The following is an 18578-nucleotide window of genomic DNA, read 5'->3' as shown; positions in this document are numbered from 1 at the left end:
CCATCCCAAAGAGTTTTCTTTATGTAAATATTCTGTATATATTTTTATACATATATATACACACACAGACATATACACATTCCCCTACAGATGCCAGTTAGAGATTTATTTTATGTTTTTTTCTTCTCTTATCCATGTACCAGTTCTAGAAACCATCAACTGGAGAAGACTAGGATTCTGGTTTATCTCCACTCTTATTGGAGTCTTCCTATAAAGCAATGTGATAACCACCAGCTTTTAAAATACATCCCTAAAGAGCTGGCTGAGCTAAATCACCCATGATGTCCCTTCCAACCTGAAAAGTTGTACAAAATAACACCAAGGAATGCTTAAGAATACCTGTGTGACTAAGGATTGCACCCATGATTTCTCAGCTTTCAAGTCTTCCCAGGGCAGAGATGCTAGTTTTGCTTCATTAATTACCCATACACAGAGTTAAAGGATGTGGTGTGTTTTTTGTTTTTTTTTGTTTGTTTGTTTGTTTGGTTTTTTTAAGCTAAAGACATGATGTGTGATCCACACTCTCCCAGCTCAGAAGAGAACAGGCTCAGAACTGAGGAAAATCTACGGCACTCTGCAGAAAAGGAGAAGCAGCAGCACGCCATAGTACAGAAAAAGAGCACACACTGTTATAAAGATGAAGGCGGCCAAGCACCAGGTTAATTTGGTATGAAGGAAAGCACACAGTGTCACCTGAAATACAGCCAGCGGCTTTCACTCATCTCTTCCACCGATGGAACATGGTCACCAACTCTGGTACAGTACAAGAATGCAATGTGAGTAACAAAATGCTCATGAGATGGTGGCTTTACAGAGCTCCCTAGCAAAACAAACCAAACCACCACCAACAAAAAAACAAACTACCCCACCAAAAAAAGACAAAGCATACAAGAATAAGAATGGCAGAACAACAACAAAGTGACAAAAATCACAAAAATTAACAACAGCAGCACTTTATGATTGAGACGTCCAGTAATATTCTTCCTTCATTCAGATTCAGGCTGGCAAGACACCTGTATTCATGACAGGCTACCTCCTCCAGAAAATTAGATTCAGTAGCTCTGAAGAGAGGTGCTACACAGAGACAGGGCCGATCTAAGACAATTCCTACCACTTCAGACCTGCACATGGTCTAAAAGAGAAAAAGTCATTAGAGAAAGTAATCACAGGAAGCTATGCATATATGAAAGAGGTCATCAATTTCTGCCTAGTTTCAGGAGTCCAAACCAACTGGTAATACGTACTAAATCACTCCATTGGTTTAACTAACAATTGACTAACAATCTTTAACATCATTAATCTGCAGTCATAGCAAAGTATGGTTTTACTCCTTGCTTTGCCTTCTTCAATTGTACTTAAAACAAAAGAAAACCAAACCACAAGTGAAAGCATGTTTGGTTTCTAATATTTTCCACGTAGATTCCTTAGCAGCTTGTGCGGTTGGTTCTCCCCTGTGTTTCTGTGAAGGCATGCTACGTGAACTATATATTGCTTATGTGAAGTAAAAGCCCAGATGATCAGAAACCCACAGGGGCCTCACTTTACAAAGAGCAGGTGTACACACCCTGATTGCAGGCTGACATCTTGACAAACCAAATATTTAAGGCCACAGCTTGCTCTATGAAGAGCATGCACTCATCTAATCCTTGAAGTTTGAGGCAAATACCAAACTTTGGATACATTTGTTTTTGATTCCTCGTTCAATAGCTCTTCTTCCATACCAACACAGACTCCAGGTCAGAGCACTCTGCTCCGAAAGGCCAGCACTGAGATGACTCTGCATATGCAGCAAAAACTGAAATCAAAACCTGCTCGATAACTTCCCTTCTATGACTTCTTTCTCTTTGCTGTATCTTTGCCAAGTTAGTATACTGAAGTCTTTCCAGATGTCTATAATGAACGCTGCGCTTTTGGAAAGTTTTAGCTATTTTGGAAGAGTTCAACTGTTTCTCAGAAGATGGCTGAGGAAGAAGACAATTCCCACCACCATAATAATTAAATAAATACGTAAGACCCAATCACTAAAAAAACCCTGGAATTAAGAAAAGTTGTTTCAGGTTAGTTTTAGGGTGCCTTTGAGTATTTCTTTTACTTGACCTAATCAAGATAATGACTGCTGAAACCGCCTGCTACTGTTGCCAGAGCTTGGCAGTTACACACATATCACCCATGTGCTCTAGATATACCTCATCCCAGCTCATACAGGGTCCGGGCCTTCCCCAGACTTTTTCCTTTCTGGTGTGAATTGCTATGTTTCAGAGCACAAGAACAGAGATAAGGAAGCATCCCCCATGTGTAATTCCAGACATCCAAAAGAGGAGGCAATCTCTTTTCTGCTAAGGGAAAAACCCAGAGGGGTGAGGCTGGAGGTTCGGAGGCTACACTGCACCTCCATTAAGAGAGATTCAAGATTGATGATGAGAAACTAGAGACTGGGAAAGAAAGAGGAAAACGGGAGAAACTAGATAGGGAAAGACAACTGGAGAAAACAGTGCAGAAAAAGATATAGTGAAAGGAAACAGAGGGCAAGGGACAGTGCCTGCATCTGTGCATCTGCTCTTCAAGGGCAGCAGAGAGCAGCTAGAAGGCAACGAAGGTTCTAAGTTTCACAATAATGGAAACAGGAGATTACATCTTTCTGTTTTGCAGCCTATCAGACATCTCCCACTCCAGTTCAGAACATAACACAGGGCTAGATCCCAGCATCAACACTCGCCTCCTGCCATCGCAGCACACTGATGAGGCATGGTATTTAAGAAACACACATTTTATCATTGGGCCACCCTGGGTAAGATGACAGAGTATAACCTGAGACTGCCACCAAGCTGTCAGTTATACCACCACCACAAATAACAGGTCACATAACAGCTATGTGAGAGTTAGTGTTTTCAGATTTATTTTTTTTAGTTTGTTCATATATATAAAAAAAATATCACTAATTAGAAAGCTCTTAAAGATTGTATTTGCAAAGCCAGACATAAGGCAGTAAATATCTACGTTGACACTGTCTGTGCAACCTTTAACTTTTACGGCATAAAGATACCTAAAATACTTTAAATGGAAAGATATAGTGCTTTAAGGCTTAGAAAAATGTTGCTAAGTATATTTTAATTAATTAATTTCAGTTAAACACAAACTTCCCCATTTGAAGCAAATTATGAAGGACAGGAAGGCATTAATCTACATGTTGCTTCATTCAACATGAAAAGAACCAGGTCAATAACCTCTAATGAAAAATGGAAAGCATTATTTTGCAATACAAATGCTAGGAGTTCCCTTTTTTCCTGTGACAGATAAATGAAACGATAAGTCAGCTACTTTTCAGAAAAGAGGAACTTTGCCAGTGGTTTTGATTTACAGGGCTCCTGAGTTTGCTGAAATTGTTAAAACTTCAGGCAGGAAATTGTTTCTTTGTTTTAGTCTCAAAGGATGAGACTATATTTTTAAGATCCAAGTCAAGCTTTACTTTCTAAGGAAAAAAAAAAAAAATCTACTGCTGGAAAAGTATAACTGTTTACCCCTCACATGCTTGGATACATCTCACTAGTAGAGAGCCAAGAAATTCAAGCACATGACATCATGGCTTTAACTCCAGTTTCTGGTGTTAATTTTTAAGTTGCTTAGTGTCAAGCGGCAGAAACCAAAAGCATTTAAAGATCCCATTATTTTTTTACTCCGATTTTGCTGTCATGACCTCACTTTCCCAACCAGTTAAGCAGTAAACTAAAGTTAAGTCTCTGCTACAAACCATAGTGTCCTCTGCTTAGCCATACATTTAAGCCTGATTAGCAGACCTTGGTACACTGGTAACATACCCTATCTGGAAAGACACTTGCTCTTCTGATTACTTGAGACATTCAGAACAGAGCAAAGGGAGGCAGAGGGCGTTTTTGCCTATCTTCCTCCTTATACTGCTTTTTACTTTACCAAAACTTAACTTTCATGTTAGCCTCTCTGTCCCTCACCTACTTTTAATACATTCGACATCAAGGGAGAGAAGGGATCACCAGCAGTAAACAACAAAGCATGCATCCCAATTGCTATGCAACTAATGGTGCGGCCAGAGGCACCTGCCTCTGCCTCTGAGCCACAGCAAAGCAATTCTGGATTCTTGTGTAGGTGTTGTCCCATGTGTGCACGCAACTGCCTCCCCATGAACACAGAGGTATCAAGCCAGGCTGAAAGTCTTGGCTGAAGTGAGCTAGCTCTCTGGTACTGTTCTACTTAAATCGTGCAGGCACAACCTTAAATAAGACCCTTTGATGTTGAAGTCTGTCTTAGCTCCTCTGACTTGCCCCATACAACAGACAGGTGCCTGCAGTTCCTAGGGAAGAAGCTCAGTTCATTGCAGTGCACAGGAGCTATTGAAGGGCCCACCCAGAATCCCCACTGATGGGTAGACCAGGATTTGCAGGATTACAGTAATGCCACTCTGCCACACAATGACCAGGAAAGCTAAACCAGCCTAAAGGGTCAGTCAGCTTGGCTGACTCTTCATTAAAGCAGGCCCTTGTCTTCTCCTCACCTTCACACTGCAGCAAGGCCAACTACTTCATGAGGACTTTGTAATGGCTGACTGGCTTTCCATCTTTCCTTCCATAAAGGCAAAAGGCAACCAGGATACAACTGGTGTGAACCTCACATCAGAGCTAGACTTTTAGGAGTCTACACAAATCCTGACATTGAAGTCCAACACACAAATGGTGTTAATTTCCTCTGTCCCTTCACTTAATCTAGGAAGAAAACCACCTTTTATCTTTTAACCTCTTTTCTGGTAAATAATCCTGTATGGAAGCACTACTTATTTCCAGTCTCTTGCAATCTAACTCAATAGGCAAGTGCCAGGGCTCAGAAAACATCCCAGGCCACCCCAGGGGTGAGTTACCTACTGTACAGCCTCAGGTCTGCATCAGCACTCTACTCTGTGCTGCTGAGCGAGGAGAGGGATGGAAGAGAGAAAAGCAGCATATTTCTAAAATTCAGCTGAAAACTAATTTTTCCCTTTCTGAAATTTGTAAGGTCAGACAGGACTTCTCGCTTTCCAGCAGAACGGGCTCTATCCCAGAGGGTACTTTACCAGCACCAAGTTTCTAATTCTCCATCAGCTGCACACGGCTGCCACCTCCTGGCCCAAATCTGATTGCACGTGGTCTCGAATAGTGCAGTCTCCATCATTACTAGAGCAGCGCCTACCAAGGCAGCTGTAGGCAGACCCATGCAGTTCTCTAAAATACTTAGAGTTCCCTTGCTTACAGGATATCCTTCCCTTAAAATGGAAGTTAACCATTTATTTTCCGGCAACCATGTCAAACAAATGACAGTTAAAATTACTGCTTACTGGCAAGGATGGGCATATCTCCCAAAAAACTACAGCTAAACACTCAAAACTATGGTTTGGCCAACTGCCTTTCAGCAGCTACTACTCTAGGAAAGGTATCATAGTCTTTCCAGCTGTTCTGCCTTGTTGATCACACTAATGATTTTTGCAAGTATAGCCTACTCAAAGGGGCAAGCCTGAAATGGTTGTGGTGTTAGTCCTTTCTCTCTTCAGGAGCAACTCAGCCAGGCTCATGGAGTCTCATTACTGAACCAGATTAGTCCTGGTAAAGGAGTAAGTGCATATTCTTCGACACTTCCACAAACTGCTTTTCAAGGCTCAGTGAGAGGGGAGAAAAAAAAAAAAAGCAAAAAAAAAAAAGCTGCTGCCTCAGAACTAGTTTCCAGTTGGTCAGGAGCTAGACCACATGCTAGAATTCAGTCCTGTCCTACTGCTGACAACTGAAGAAGCTCTGCGGCAGAGGTAATGGTTGTTTGCACTCAGAAGCTGCCTTCTGATATTCTGATACAGGCAGGCTGAACACAATTCCTCTTCACTCAGTTGTGCAGCAGTGCATCCTGTCCCTTGCTGGATGACAAGGCTTGAAGGAAACACCCAGCTATGCTCCCTCAACAAAAGAGCTTAAGGCAGCAGGGCAGAAGGCTCAGGATGCCAGCACCTATGATGAGAGCTGTTTTGATGAGAGTTAGTTTTGTTGACCTTGTTGCAGCCGTGCTTCAGAAGATGCTTTGGAGTCCACTCAGGTGGAGATCAGACAAGGGACATCCTCACAATGGCCATTGCAGAGGTTGCAGGCAGACCTTGGCAGACTTTGCCCAGCCAAGGCAAGCAGACTGCAAGCAGCATTCTTACCTGTGTGCTGCTGGCCAGATTTCATCTCCTGCTCTCTCATACCCCACACCTCAGACAGTCTATGCACACTGCTGGTTACACAGACACTGTGCCTGCCCTGCTTGCAGAGGTGTATTAGTACGGTTGTTCCTTATATACCACCATCAGACAGAAATCTTTTTCTGTTGTCAGAGGTGCCAAATGGAAAGCTGCATGTGGCACCAACTCCAGGTACCTTTAAGTCAATACACAGCTCTCGTGTGGGAACAGAAACCAATCAGGCTGGGCTTGGAAATATCGTTATGATGTGGTATGCCACAATCATTAATGACACAACTGCACCGGAATTGTTTTTGTTGTTGACTTCACACCAGGTGCTGCATTACCTGTTGTTAGCAACACAAACTTCAGAGAGCCTGACTACATGGAACTGATGCTTCTTTCTGGTGTGCCTGCCAAACATCTGGAACTTACATATAAAGACAGTTTTAAAGGACAGAAATGGATTTAATTTTGCACCACAAAAAGGAAACCACGATTTCCTAATGTTTGTTGTTAGTCAGAGCTGAGATACTCTAAATCACTGCTGTAATGCTTGTCTCTGGCTGGAAGTATGCTGTCTTCAATGAGAAAAGTTCACAAGTATTTCTGAGAGTCCTATCCATTTTTTTTTTCCCAACCTAGAAAGCACCTGCTACCTATTGCCATAAGCAGTTCACTTAAGTTCTCCAAAAACAGCACCAATCCCTAAGAATGATCAGTTCTTTCAGAGACTGAAACTGTTTTTACCTAGGATTGCTTCTTCCTATCCTGTCACAAGACAACAGGATACAAATTCTGGTTAGCACAATTAGAAAGTAAGACAAAGTAAGCTTCCATGTGCCAAAGAGCACAAATAATTTATATATGAGAAACACACTGAAGGGTTTGTACAGCATTATATTGTTTTCGTTCCACTATTTACCTTTGCTCCCCCAACTGCCAAAGCTTTCACAGAATGACAACATATGTGGTCTTTAACAATGATTGATTCACGATTCTTTAGCACTTCTGTTGATAAGTATCCTCAAACATGAATGTACTTGCAGCTCAAAAGCACTGAATATTGGCCAGGTTTTACAGACAAACTTCCCATTTTCACTTCCTCAAGACAGGAAGAAACACACCTAGAAGACTAGCAGGATCCCTTTTATCCTAGTTGATTGGATGACATCAGGTTTGTTTGGATAGATGTTTAAAGTGCATTCAGTTTAGCACCACCCACTAAAGACTCCATTTAACTTAAACCTAACAGGCCAAAAGACAGGGAAATGTCTTACTATAATAGGAAGAGAAGTTTATATGGGACTAGATAGATTAACTCTTTCTTTTCAGTAAAGGGGCTGCTGTATCAGGCAACACTATTCCATATCCCACCAGGCTGACAAGGACCTAGATACCTACTTGCAGAGCATCAGAGAGCTTTAGTTAGACTGAATCCCAGTAGCATCAGTACATTTTCTTCACCAGCCTGCACTAGCACCTTCCTCTAAAAAACCATAATGTTCTAAATACCTAGAACATCTCTAGCAAGCAAACAAGTTCTGTAGGACTACACCCGATTAGCACAGTTGCCACTTGAAAAGTGAAGTTTCCCCAGTGTACAGTTGCATACTGACCTGATGTTCAGCCATGACAGCATGGGAGTTGTACCTCCACCGACAATCCACACAGTGAAAAAGACGATGAGAAGCGTTGTTGAGAACATCATTTGATGTGAGTATGTAGCAGTATCTCGTATAGCCAGAGCAAATGCCATGGCTCCCCTGAGACCTATGCAAAAGAATGAAATAACAGAGCTTCAGAAGTGAAACCATACCTATTTATAACAGCATCTTTCCTTGCTCCCTCCCTGCCACGGAAGCACAAAGTGACAGGCAGAAAGCACTGGGCTTCAGCAAGTTTTAATTCCCTCAGTTTCCCTGATAAATAATGTCCTGGGATGATTTAGAACATAATTTGCCCTGGTAGTTTTCTGTAAATTATAGAATCCACAAGTGCTAAGAAAAGGTGTAAATATTTCCAGAAACTAACAGGAAAGAAATGCAGAAACAAGTTGTGGACAACAGCAAAATATATTATGGAAATCAAGCAGCTCCCTGAATCCAGATGAAAATGTAGTTTTCCAGTTGATTCCATAACTGAAGCATGAGTTCTTGATATGAAATTGTTATCAGCTGTGAAAATATTCTAGTTGTTAACATGTTCACAGGCAGACTATATTCTTCCCCTCCCCACCCCAATTATGAAACTCCAGTAGCGAAGACAAGCCATGGCATTTGGCCATCTGTAGACTTCTTTAGTAAGGGATGGTTAAGGTAGGAAGGCACCTCTAGAGATCATCTGGTCCAACTCCCCTGCTCAAGCAGGGTCACCTGGAGCAGGTTGCCCAGGTCCACATCCAGATGGCCTTTGAATATCTCAAAGGATGAAGATGCCACAACCTCTCTGGGCAGTCTGTGCCAGTGCTTGGACACAATAAAAAACATTTCCTGATATTCGGAGGGAAGCTCCTGCATTTCGGTTTGTGCCCATTGTCTCTGGTCCTGCCAATGGGTACCACTGGAAACAGCCTGGTTCCCTCCTCTTTACACCCTCTTGTGTACAGAGGCATCCCTGGCACTTCTTGAGGATGCACATGCTTAGACACACCGACACACACTCCATGATTTGCTTTAAATGACAAATTTGAACAGTTATCTGTGTGACAGAAATCGTAAGGGAGTTTAAGTCAAATACCTTGCATCCTCTGAGTAAGTGGAAGAGGGCACCCATAAATACACTTTGATTTTCTCAGCAGATATCTGTTTTTGCACAGCATGTACATCATCTCAGCTAGAAATAACCTTCTGGAAGGGATGCATCCCAATTCCCCCATCCCTTTCAGATGCACTTCAAATGCAAACACTCTATTCCCAACTTCAGGTGACTGCTTGCTGCCAGCAGCTGGCATTTCAAAATGTCACTTTTCCCAGACATGACATACTTCTGAAAAGGCTGAAAGATAATGGTTGTTGCAGCATGCCATCATGTAAGTCTTCTATTCAGGATACATGGATGTGGATTGTAAAAGCAGAAGGTAGTACTATAAATTGCTTATGAGTTAAAAATAAGATTTTTTTGCTTTACCAAACATTTTTGCCTTTACCTGAAAACATCATCATGTGCTGAAAGTTCCAGTTGATCTTATGCCTCCGGCCCAGATTCAACAAGAAGGAGAGAGGGTAGATGTGTGCAGCTCTGCCCAAAAAGATTGCAATCTGTTCACAGCTGAGGGTTAAGGATTTCACTTTCCTGAGGTATCCACTCTTGGGTACCTGGCTCTAACATGAAGCCTCTGTTTTAGTGAGAGGTTTACATCATGATATGAAGTGTTCTTGTTATCTCTGTCTGTACAAAACAGACTTTCACCAATCATATGCATGCAGAACTCATTGCACAGAATGCAAATTTTAACTAATATAACCAAGATTTTTAATGCAGTGAAATTATACCTAGTATTAAAATTACCAGTTGTACAAATGGAATTTACTGAAAAAAAGAAATCCCACTTTTAACAACTATCACTGCCACCATTCAATTATGTGTTTCAGACCAACAGAAACGCAGTCCTATGTACAGAAGGAAAATCAACATAAGACCAGCAAATGGCCACTCCATTATGGCTCCTGCAGAGGCAAAATCTCCTACTGGCTGGCAAGCACTTAAGAGTACAGAGTTACTATGATGACAAATCCAAAAAAATACTTGTCAGCACTAGAATGAAGTTCAAAAGGAGTAGTAAAAGACTATTGCTGGAATTCATGACAGTAGGTGGCAAGCTCCTTCCCTCCCTTACTGTGGTGTAAAACACCCAGTGGGGTTCCAGTGAAGAAGCAGAAAACTGAATACACCCTCCACCATCTAAGGCACACTTTGGGACAAACTAGAGTGACATGCTGAAATCCTATAAAACACCAACACAACCAGAAGACCACCAAACATTGATCATTTGCTGCTGAGATAACCGTAACAGAAGAATGAAACAACTCTTACGGAAAAGAAATAAAACCATAAGAGCTTCAGACACCACTGCATTGTTGCCATAGCTAAAGTAAAGCAATACTGTCTGCAGGAAATTACATCTCCAAGAAAATAAGATTTTGATAATTACTTTGTACAAAAAGCTTCATGTAATTATTCCAAACAACTTTCATAGCAGTCCTTTTGAGGACTGCAAAAATCGGACATCAGAAGCCATCATGACCCATGTATGTAGGAATAATGGCTAGGATTTTGTCAATGACACTGAGGCTTTAGCTCTGCCTTTGCAGTCCAACTTTTCTCTTTCAAGAGCTAACATTTTGCTCCTGCAAGGTGTTAACTCAATGGGGACAGTAGCTGTTGAGGCAAAATGCAGGTGCTAGTACTGGCTGCCCTCTTCACAAAGGTAGAAAAACATTCAAGAGGCAACAGAGGTTAAGTGCAGTAGTAGAAAAAGATGTGAAAAACGTAATAAAAGGTAGGTCAGTTGGAAGAGAAAGGAACAAAATAAATAGTGAAAACAAACCCAAGACAGCTAGCATAACCTGAGACAGGACAGAAGGCCACATCAGAGATGAAATATTACAATGCTTAGTATACCAGATGCAAGTATTCTGTTCCTGTCTTTATCCGACAGCTGCAGGGCTCTAGAGCATTTTTAGGTCAGAAAAATGGATGTGAGGAGACACAGAGGAATATTTATTACTGTTTCAGGAAAAAAAGTAAATGGCCAAAGGAAAATAAAACCAAAAGTGATAAACTTCCTAGAAGCAGTACAGAGGTGACAGAACACAGTGGAAAAAAAGGAGAGAAGAGAAATATGTTCTGGATTAGGCCATCTTTATTTGTCCTGGGTTTTTTATCTCATTGCCGATAGCCCTACTCCTGCAGCAGGCAGAGAAAAATCAATACTGGAAGACTAGATCCCACTAGTGTGTGCACTTTTATTAGCTCTAAGTTTTCCAGCAGCCAGGAATACATTGAAGAAATAGGTACATAAGCTAACAGGGGTGGGGTGCAGGGAGGAATCTAGTGATTCCCAGCTTACTGTAGTGTGACTACTACAAAAGTGTTCAGTTCTGAGGAATTTGAGTGCCAGGTACCAAGTCACCCAGTGACAATGGGAACTGGATACCCACCTCCAACACCAGCACCTTTCAACAGTGTGTACCCTTCATGTCATGGTCTGCACCATAGCTCAGTTCCTGAGAACTTGACCTCTACCTTTGGGGCATTGCTCAAAGATATTCTGTTTGCCCATGATTTTCTTTGTTTACTTGAAATTTATTTGTTTTCTTCAAGGGACTGTTGGAAGTAAAGAGAAAAATTAATCTCTTCTAGGCCCCCAAAGTTCAAATACGAGAGCAACACAAGCACTGCTGGCTGTCAATAGACAAGTCGCACAGTAAAGCATATTCCATTTATCTATTGAAACTATATTATTTCTAACACTTGCTCAGGTGCAGACCCAACAATTGTGTGGCACAGAGGCCTCAGGGATTTAATGTAAGGGGTAATCAAAGATTGTTCTCGAAATTCTTGTGCCTACAAGACATGAGGGAAACTTAAGTCAGCTGCCATCCTCTATTTGGTAAAGCCAACAGACACCACAAGTTTTCAGGAACATAAGACAGAGAAACCTCACACAAAGCAAAAAAGGATACAAAAGCTCCAATGATGAAAACTGGACTGAATATGTGTTTCTGGAAAGTAAACAGTGCCAAACCCATATAAGAAAATATGAAGTTCTCTGCCAGGAAGTGCAATACCTCAAAGAGCTAGGGAAAACAGAGTCACATGTTAATGGCAAAGCAATAAAGCTGCTTTTCAAAAACAATAGTACACAGACTACTACAACAATACAGTGTACAAAAAGTGAAAGACAGTCTTGCCTGCTTAGTGCGACTTCTTGATTCAACCGACAAATTATTGTATGTATAATGCGCCTGCGTAATTCCACAGAAGAGGACAGCTACCACACCTGTGAACAGAATCACATGTGAAAATCAGCCTGTTTACTGTGTGAGCTCAACATATTTATCCATCTCAAGTTCTATTAAATTTATACATTATCCTTAACCTTGAGATTTTATGAACCTTACTTTCAACTGAGTTTGATTCCAGGTTGGAATCGGGGGAGTTGGGTGTGGGAAGCAAAGCAGTGCTTTTAAAAGCCACAGCGTGAGCTGCACCTTCAATGGCATTGTACAGAACACAGAAAACCTGAAAGCACCAACATCTTGTTTCTCATCAGAAGGTTTCAAAGAGAAAGTGGAAAAAGGGCTGCTAAGATACACAGGACTTCTGTCTCCATATGCTTGAATCCCAACAACTCACCAGTAAATCCACAAGCTTCTGCAAGCAAGAAAGTGCTCCAGGACATCAAGAAGAAGAGAGCCGTTTCCAGCAGGGGGAAGCAGTGCAACTTCGTAAACTTTGTCACGTTAAGTCATTTGTTAAGGGATCAAAAAAAAAAAAAAATCCTTTGGCTTCTCTGTACCCAGTATTTGAGAAACACTTTTATGCACTGACAACCAATGCTAACTGGAAAGTAAGACACTTTTAGTGCTGAAAAACATCAATTCCATCACATCAAAACAAAACTTCAGAATCAAGGTCTCCCCTTGCAACAGTCAGTTTTGGATATTTTTGCTGCAAATCCATGGCATAACAGTAATATCTTACTTTATGCCATGTTTCCCTGGAAAGGGCCAACAGGGAAGGGATATATACCTGCCATTTCTTTAGATTGTTTTTTTTTTTTTTTTGTGGGGAGGAGGGTTGTTTGTTTGTTTTGGGTTTTGTGTCCCCCCCCCCATCTTTAAATAAAGCATAAAATACAGTCAGAAGCATTTAATTCACAGGGCTGTTCTAGACTACAGCATCCTTAAGATGAAGCAGATTTATCAGAATTTTTCTGCTTGGATTTGTTGACAAGTTTTTTTTCAGCAAGCGTGGCTACTTCTGAACTTTTGAGGCAAAACAGAAAACCTGCCTACAGCAAAATATATCTCCTTTCCTTGTGTTGATGTGCTTTAGAGTAAAAGCCAACTCAGAGTAGTTCAGCCTTTCTATGGGAAGAAAAAACAAGTTCTTCCAGAGGAAAGCAAAACTTGAGGAATGTCAAACACACACTGAATTAACAGTTCATATAGCTACCAAAGTGGTGGAACAGATTTCAGTAGTGTTAAATATAACTCTTCACATACTACAAAAGTCGTTCATGTATTTATAGATTTCGGGGGGGTGGTGTTTTTTTTTCCCTCATCACTACTCTGACAGAAGGTAAACACTGAACAGCTCACTGTACCTGAAGTGCAGACATCTATGCGCAACTCTACTAGAAAACACAGAAAGAAAAAAACAAGCCACACGTGATTAACAGAGGCAAACAGCTGGCAGCATTTCAATAAGAGTCTGGTTAGGATGAAGCAATCCTGAGGCCAGCCACCCACTCCTCACCCACACCTACTTCTGTTGGCATTCTCTGCTAACTTGGAGGAGGGTGAGGGCTCTGTAACACATACTCCAGCCACAACTTCAGCTGTGACCCTGCTTTGTTAGAAGGCTGCACTCCAAACAAAAGCCCAAACCATCATAAAAAAACAGTATATATATCTCCATTACAGTTGATGTTACACCAAATATAAGACTCAGCAATTTTTTTAAACAGCTGTTATTCTCCACACAGTCACTTCTCCTTATAAACCATCTCTCTAAAACTTTTGAGGACGTACTGTCACACTGAGCTAGATTATTTCCCCCCCACTTAAACAGGCTTATTTTGTAACATCATGCTTCTGAAGCAGCACCATCCACCAGAGCAACAGTTAAAACACATCTTCCCACAAATCGCTCGGATAATTCCACCGCAAATTTATCCCAGTGCCTGCCTCAAGAGACATTCACTTGGGAAACTGGATAGCCACAGCCACTCCAGGAGAGAAGAAGAGGTTGCACCTTGTTCCCTTGAAGTTTGGCAAGAGCACTTGTCAGAACAGATTCCTCATTTCCAGTCTCTTCTGGGAGCTTTGTCAAGAAAAGTCTTTATTCCCTTTGCTGTTATTGTAAGTAACCATATCAAAACATTGCATTAAATCTGAAATGAAAGCCTGTGCTCATCATTCTGGAAGAAGAGGAGTGGGAGACAAAGGTAAGGGAAAAATCATCTTATTATTTCATATAATAATTGACTAATTTGAAGTATTAATTCAAATTAAATTATTATTTCTGTTTTCTTAATTTAAACATTAAAGCAAAGACAACTGTCTTTATTCCTTAGGCATGGACTTCTGCTTCACTTCATTTCAACCAGGCAGATTCTGCAATTTAGAAAGAAAAGTGGTACAATACCTTAACTGTTATAAAAATAGCCACAGACAGTGATGCCAAGACAGCTTGCTGAAAGCCTGAACAAGTCCACATATATTATCTGCATCATATTTGGAAACTAAGTGTTCTGTCCGTTTTCAAAGGACAATGCATGTCTGCATGAAACCCCTCACTCTTAGAGGTACAGTTATAGGTACTTCACAGCTACAGGAATAACAGTCTATTCACTTCATGATGTGAGTTAGGCGTTTTAATCAGCTATGAAGAGTAAAATGCAAATTTACAGTTTGCTTCTACAGTATTGCACAACATCAATTTTAACTATTTTCTTTTGGAAAAATAATTATATAACTGAGCATCACTTTAAGGATTTTGTTTGTTTGTTTTCTTTAAAGAACAAAAAACCCCACCAAACAACCCACAAAAGCTGTCTTCTGAACTGCCTTCCCGCTCCTAGCCTCATATGCCCTGACCACAAACATTAGAAACAGCAAGAACCAATTGCTGCTTCAGAAGCACGATTTTACAAAATGGATCTGAATGCATTCCAGCTGTAATTAGCAGCCAACCAGCAAGCCAAAACCACCACCACAACAGTATTTGATCAGCTAGAGCTATGGATGGCTGGTAGCCTAAAAGCCAGACGAAGAATCATGGTTCCGGGCCACGTTGATTGCAGAAGAGTGGAACTGGAAGACCAAACGTTAAAGCATCACAGTATATCTTCCCCTTATACCTGAAGAGTTACCATTATGCAGATATGTATCAGACAAATCTGCAAGGTATGTATATAACAAGACACAGTTGAGACATTTAGTTAAGATGAAGAATCACAGGTTCATGATTATTGTATAAAGTATCGCATTATACCCCTTTTAGATCAGTTTTCAGAAACCTAGGCAGATCAAAGCAACCTGGGATGTATACAAATGTACTAGCTAGTCTAAAAGCAAAGAACTTGCATTTTTTTCCTGAAGCATCATCACAATTTCTGGAGCATGTCAGGCTTAGTAAGGTCTACTACCTGAGCCTAAAACAAAACCCACACAGATCGCTGCTGAGCACCTTCGACCTCTAATCAGACAGTGGCAGTGAGCTTCAAGAGAGCAGGACAGGTCACGCTATGCTGTTAACTCAGGTAGAGCTACAGTCTTATCCAGGACAGATGACATCAGGTTTCCAGCAGAAGGTTAAATGCAGGACTCTCAGAAAGAGCCCTGTGGGATCAGAAATAGCTATTAATGATTTTGCTGACAACAGAATCAAACACCAGTTATCATATGAGATGTCTTTCAAGCCTAATAATAAAAACCACCTTTTTTTATTTCCTAAAAAGAAAAAGAATATCAGAACATGACCCTCCCCTTAGCTTGCAGCATGCAGGAACATCACTAAATGTCTAGGGTGGCCACAGTTGTATTGGAAAAATGCAATATCTGTGTGTAACTATACGCTTTTCTATAGACAAAGGTTACCTGAATACTGATCACATTTTCACATTCAGATTAAAACAAGCAAGTGTCAATAATGTTATAGTTGGAAAGAGGTGAGCCCTGTTAGTACCCGAATGTAGCATCTAGTCTGGAAGAGCTAAACATGAAAAAGGATATCAGAGCTGTCACAACCCCCGTCACTGCTCCCATCATGAAAGAACCACTGAATATTCCCAGGAAAACACCAACAGACTTGAAAAACGCTGCTGCATCAAAAGCATGGGTATTTTCACCTGTTGGTTGGTAGGCAACTATAGACCTAGAAAAAGAGTAACACAATGAGAAGTTAGAAGTGGCATCTGAAAAGTTTTATTCCATAACAGCAATACCTGAGCAACAGTAGAGACAATCCCATACTGAGGCAAATTTGCCTTTTCTGGTGTATGTAATGCATAAACATTGCAAAAATTTGACAAGATCCCTTATGAATTCATTTCAAGACAATCCATTTACATATAAAATAACATTTCTTAGAAAAACACATTTATTTTAGACAAATACCAAAAGCAATTAAGCAGTTTCAGAGTAGAAATTCAGGTAGTTACTTACGAAGATAATACAATGGCAACAGCGTCATTCAACACGCTCTCCCCAAATAGAAGGGCATAGAGATCGACATCAGCATGCAGCTCATTAAATATTGCTAGCACGGTAACTAAAGAAAGAAAAGAGAAAAACCACACTGGCTGACTTCAGGAACGACTGCATGAGCTGACAGAGCAGACTTGCCAGTTCACCTAAAGCAACAAAACCCACAAATTGAAGTACAGGATCAAAATTAAACTGGGAAACAGACTAACCATGTTTATCTAGAGGTAAGCAATTCCACCATCAGTTTAGGGCAGCTCCATTGGGAGGACAACACAGCCACCTCCTATCTGCACAGTGTTCTTAGGAAAGCCCCCATGATCAAGGGGCATGGAGCAGACAAAGCACTTCTATCAAAGCCCTGATATTTTTTGTAGAGTATGTTCCATATAAGATAATCAACAAAATGTTGTGCAGCTCTTGCTGCTTTTAAAGGCTGTATGGGTTGTTGACATAGCTTTATTATTTCAGCCATTGTAAAATAGTTCTAATCATAAGTGTTCCCCATAGCTTAAACTATGCCATAGGAGTATGCATTTGTGCAGAATTTGAAAAGGGCAAGACTGCTAAATATTAATAACCATCCTTTCAAGAAACTTCAGTCTGAGATGAAAGACCATGATCTTGAAGTTGTTCCCATATATGAGCTTCAAATAAAAATCACATGGTGATTTTTTTGCATAAATTGTGTGCAACCACCAGCTGTTCAGAGCTCGGCTCAATCACAGGAGCTACTTCCCATTTTCACACAAATCACCACTGAGCACCTTAAATTAGCTGTTTTAAATGTCAAGCTTCATACTTCACCACTCCCTACCCCGGCACCTGACACACAGCAGCTCTCCAGACTGACCTGTCAAGCAGAGACACCTATGTGAGCCTGCTGGAATTTGAAGGATGACCAGATTATTTTGGCAAAAGCTCAAATTACTTTGCCAGAAGAGCATTCTTCTGCTTAAATTTTTAAAACGTGAAGTTCATTTGAAGGAGAAAAAAAAAATTTAAAAAATCCCCACACCAAAAGACCCTAAAAGCCTCAAATATTGCTCTTAAATTACCCAATGTCCCAAGCAATGTAGCTAAAGAAGGAAGTCCTGCTATCTGGACAATGTAGTAATTTCACCTACTTGCAGTCTTAAATGTGATGCACACTAAACAAAAAACCCTACTGGGGAGAAAAAAAAATATTTAAAGTATTTGAACAGGAAAATTACATTTTTCCCCAAACAGACCATGACACCATACCAGTCCAGCACCAAACTAACACAGAACAGCTTTAACAACACTCAGAATTTGCATGCATTTCGGAGAAGAGAATCAGAGATACTAGCATGACATAACTGAAAATAAAGTGCTGTTAATACCTTCGTGCTATGCAGCCAACAATCCTAGCAATAGGATTATTTTAGAAGGTTATTAAGAAATGTTCAGCAAGCTACCTGGATCAGTGGCAGATATTATCGCTCCAAAGAGGAGGCAGTCTGTATAATAGAATTTATCAGAGAGCTGACCCACCAACTTCATTAGTTTCACAACCCCATACATGAGATTCCTGAAGAAAAAGAGGATAAAACAATCCAAGTCAAACAAGGTGGTGCATTTCAGACAGGCAAAAGAAAAGCACAAGCAGCAACACTTCAGGTGGGCTTGGTTATGCCACAGCTCTGTAGGACACTGCCACAGTTTAACACGAAGATCTCAAAATTAATTTTCCTCTTTCCCCTATGAGCTAAGTGATATATGATCCAAAAAATATCATTTAAAACCGGTAAGCAAAGCACAAAATCTGTTTGCACAATTAGTACACAGAATCTACAAGTTGTTTCCTTTTCCCAGCAAAGGGAACATTTTCCTGCTCAAATTTCCCCTCAATATTGCTTTTCCCAACACAGTACATAGGCCAAAAGCTCTGAGCTAAGAATAGCCTTCAAAGT

General features: G+C 40.7%; 1 protein-coding gene across 1 annotated transcript in view; it reads right to left on the bottom strand.

The window, feature by feature from the left end:
• Window positions 1-18578, bottom strand: part of SLC9A7 (solute carrier family 9 member A7) — a 74917-nt gene that overhangs the window by 18447 nt on the left and 37892 nt on the right. Inside the window, exons 5-13 of the mRNA XM_082498478.1 lie at window positions 18084-18196; window positions 16606-16711; window positions 16174-16315; window positions 12569-12674; window positions 12124-12212; window positions 11896-12009; window positions 9357-9468; window positions 7828-7981; window positions 694-753 (exon numbers count right to left, since the gene is read on the bottom strand). Coding sequence (XP_082354604.1) covers window positions 694-753; window positions 7828-7981; window positions 9357-9468; window positions 11896-12009; window positions 12124-12212; window positions 12569-12674; window positions 16174-16315; window positions 16606-16711; window positions 18084-18196 — 996 coding nt within the window. The remainder of the gene's footprint in view (window positions 1-693; window positions 754-7827; window positions 7982-9356; window positions 9469-11895; window positions 12010-12123; window positions 12213-12568; window positions 12675-16173; window positions 16316-16605; window positions 16712-18083; window positions 18197-18578) is intronic.

Source organism: Vanellus vanellus (assembly GCF_965231255.1).
Source record: "Vanellus vanellus genome assembly, chromosome: 1".
Classification (NCBI taxonomy): Eukaryota; Metazoa; Chordata; class Aves; order Charadriiformes; family Charadriidae; genus Vanellus; species Vanellus vanellus.
Note: the sequence above shows the minus strand (reverse complement) of the source record. Positions and strands in the feature narration are given on the sequence as shown.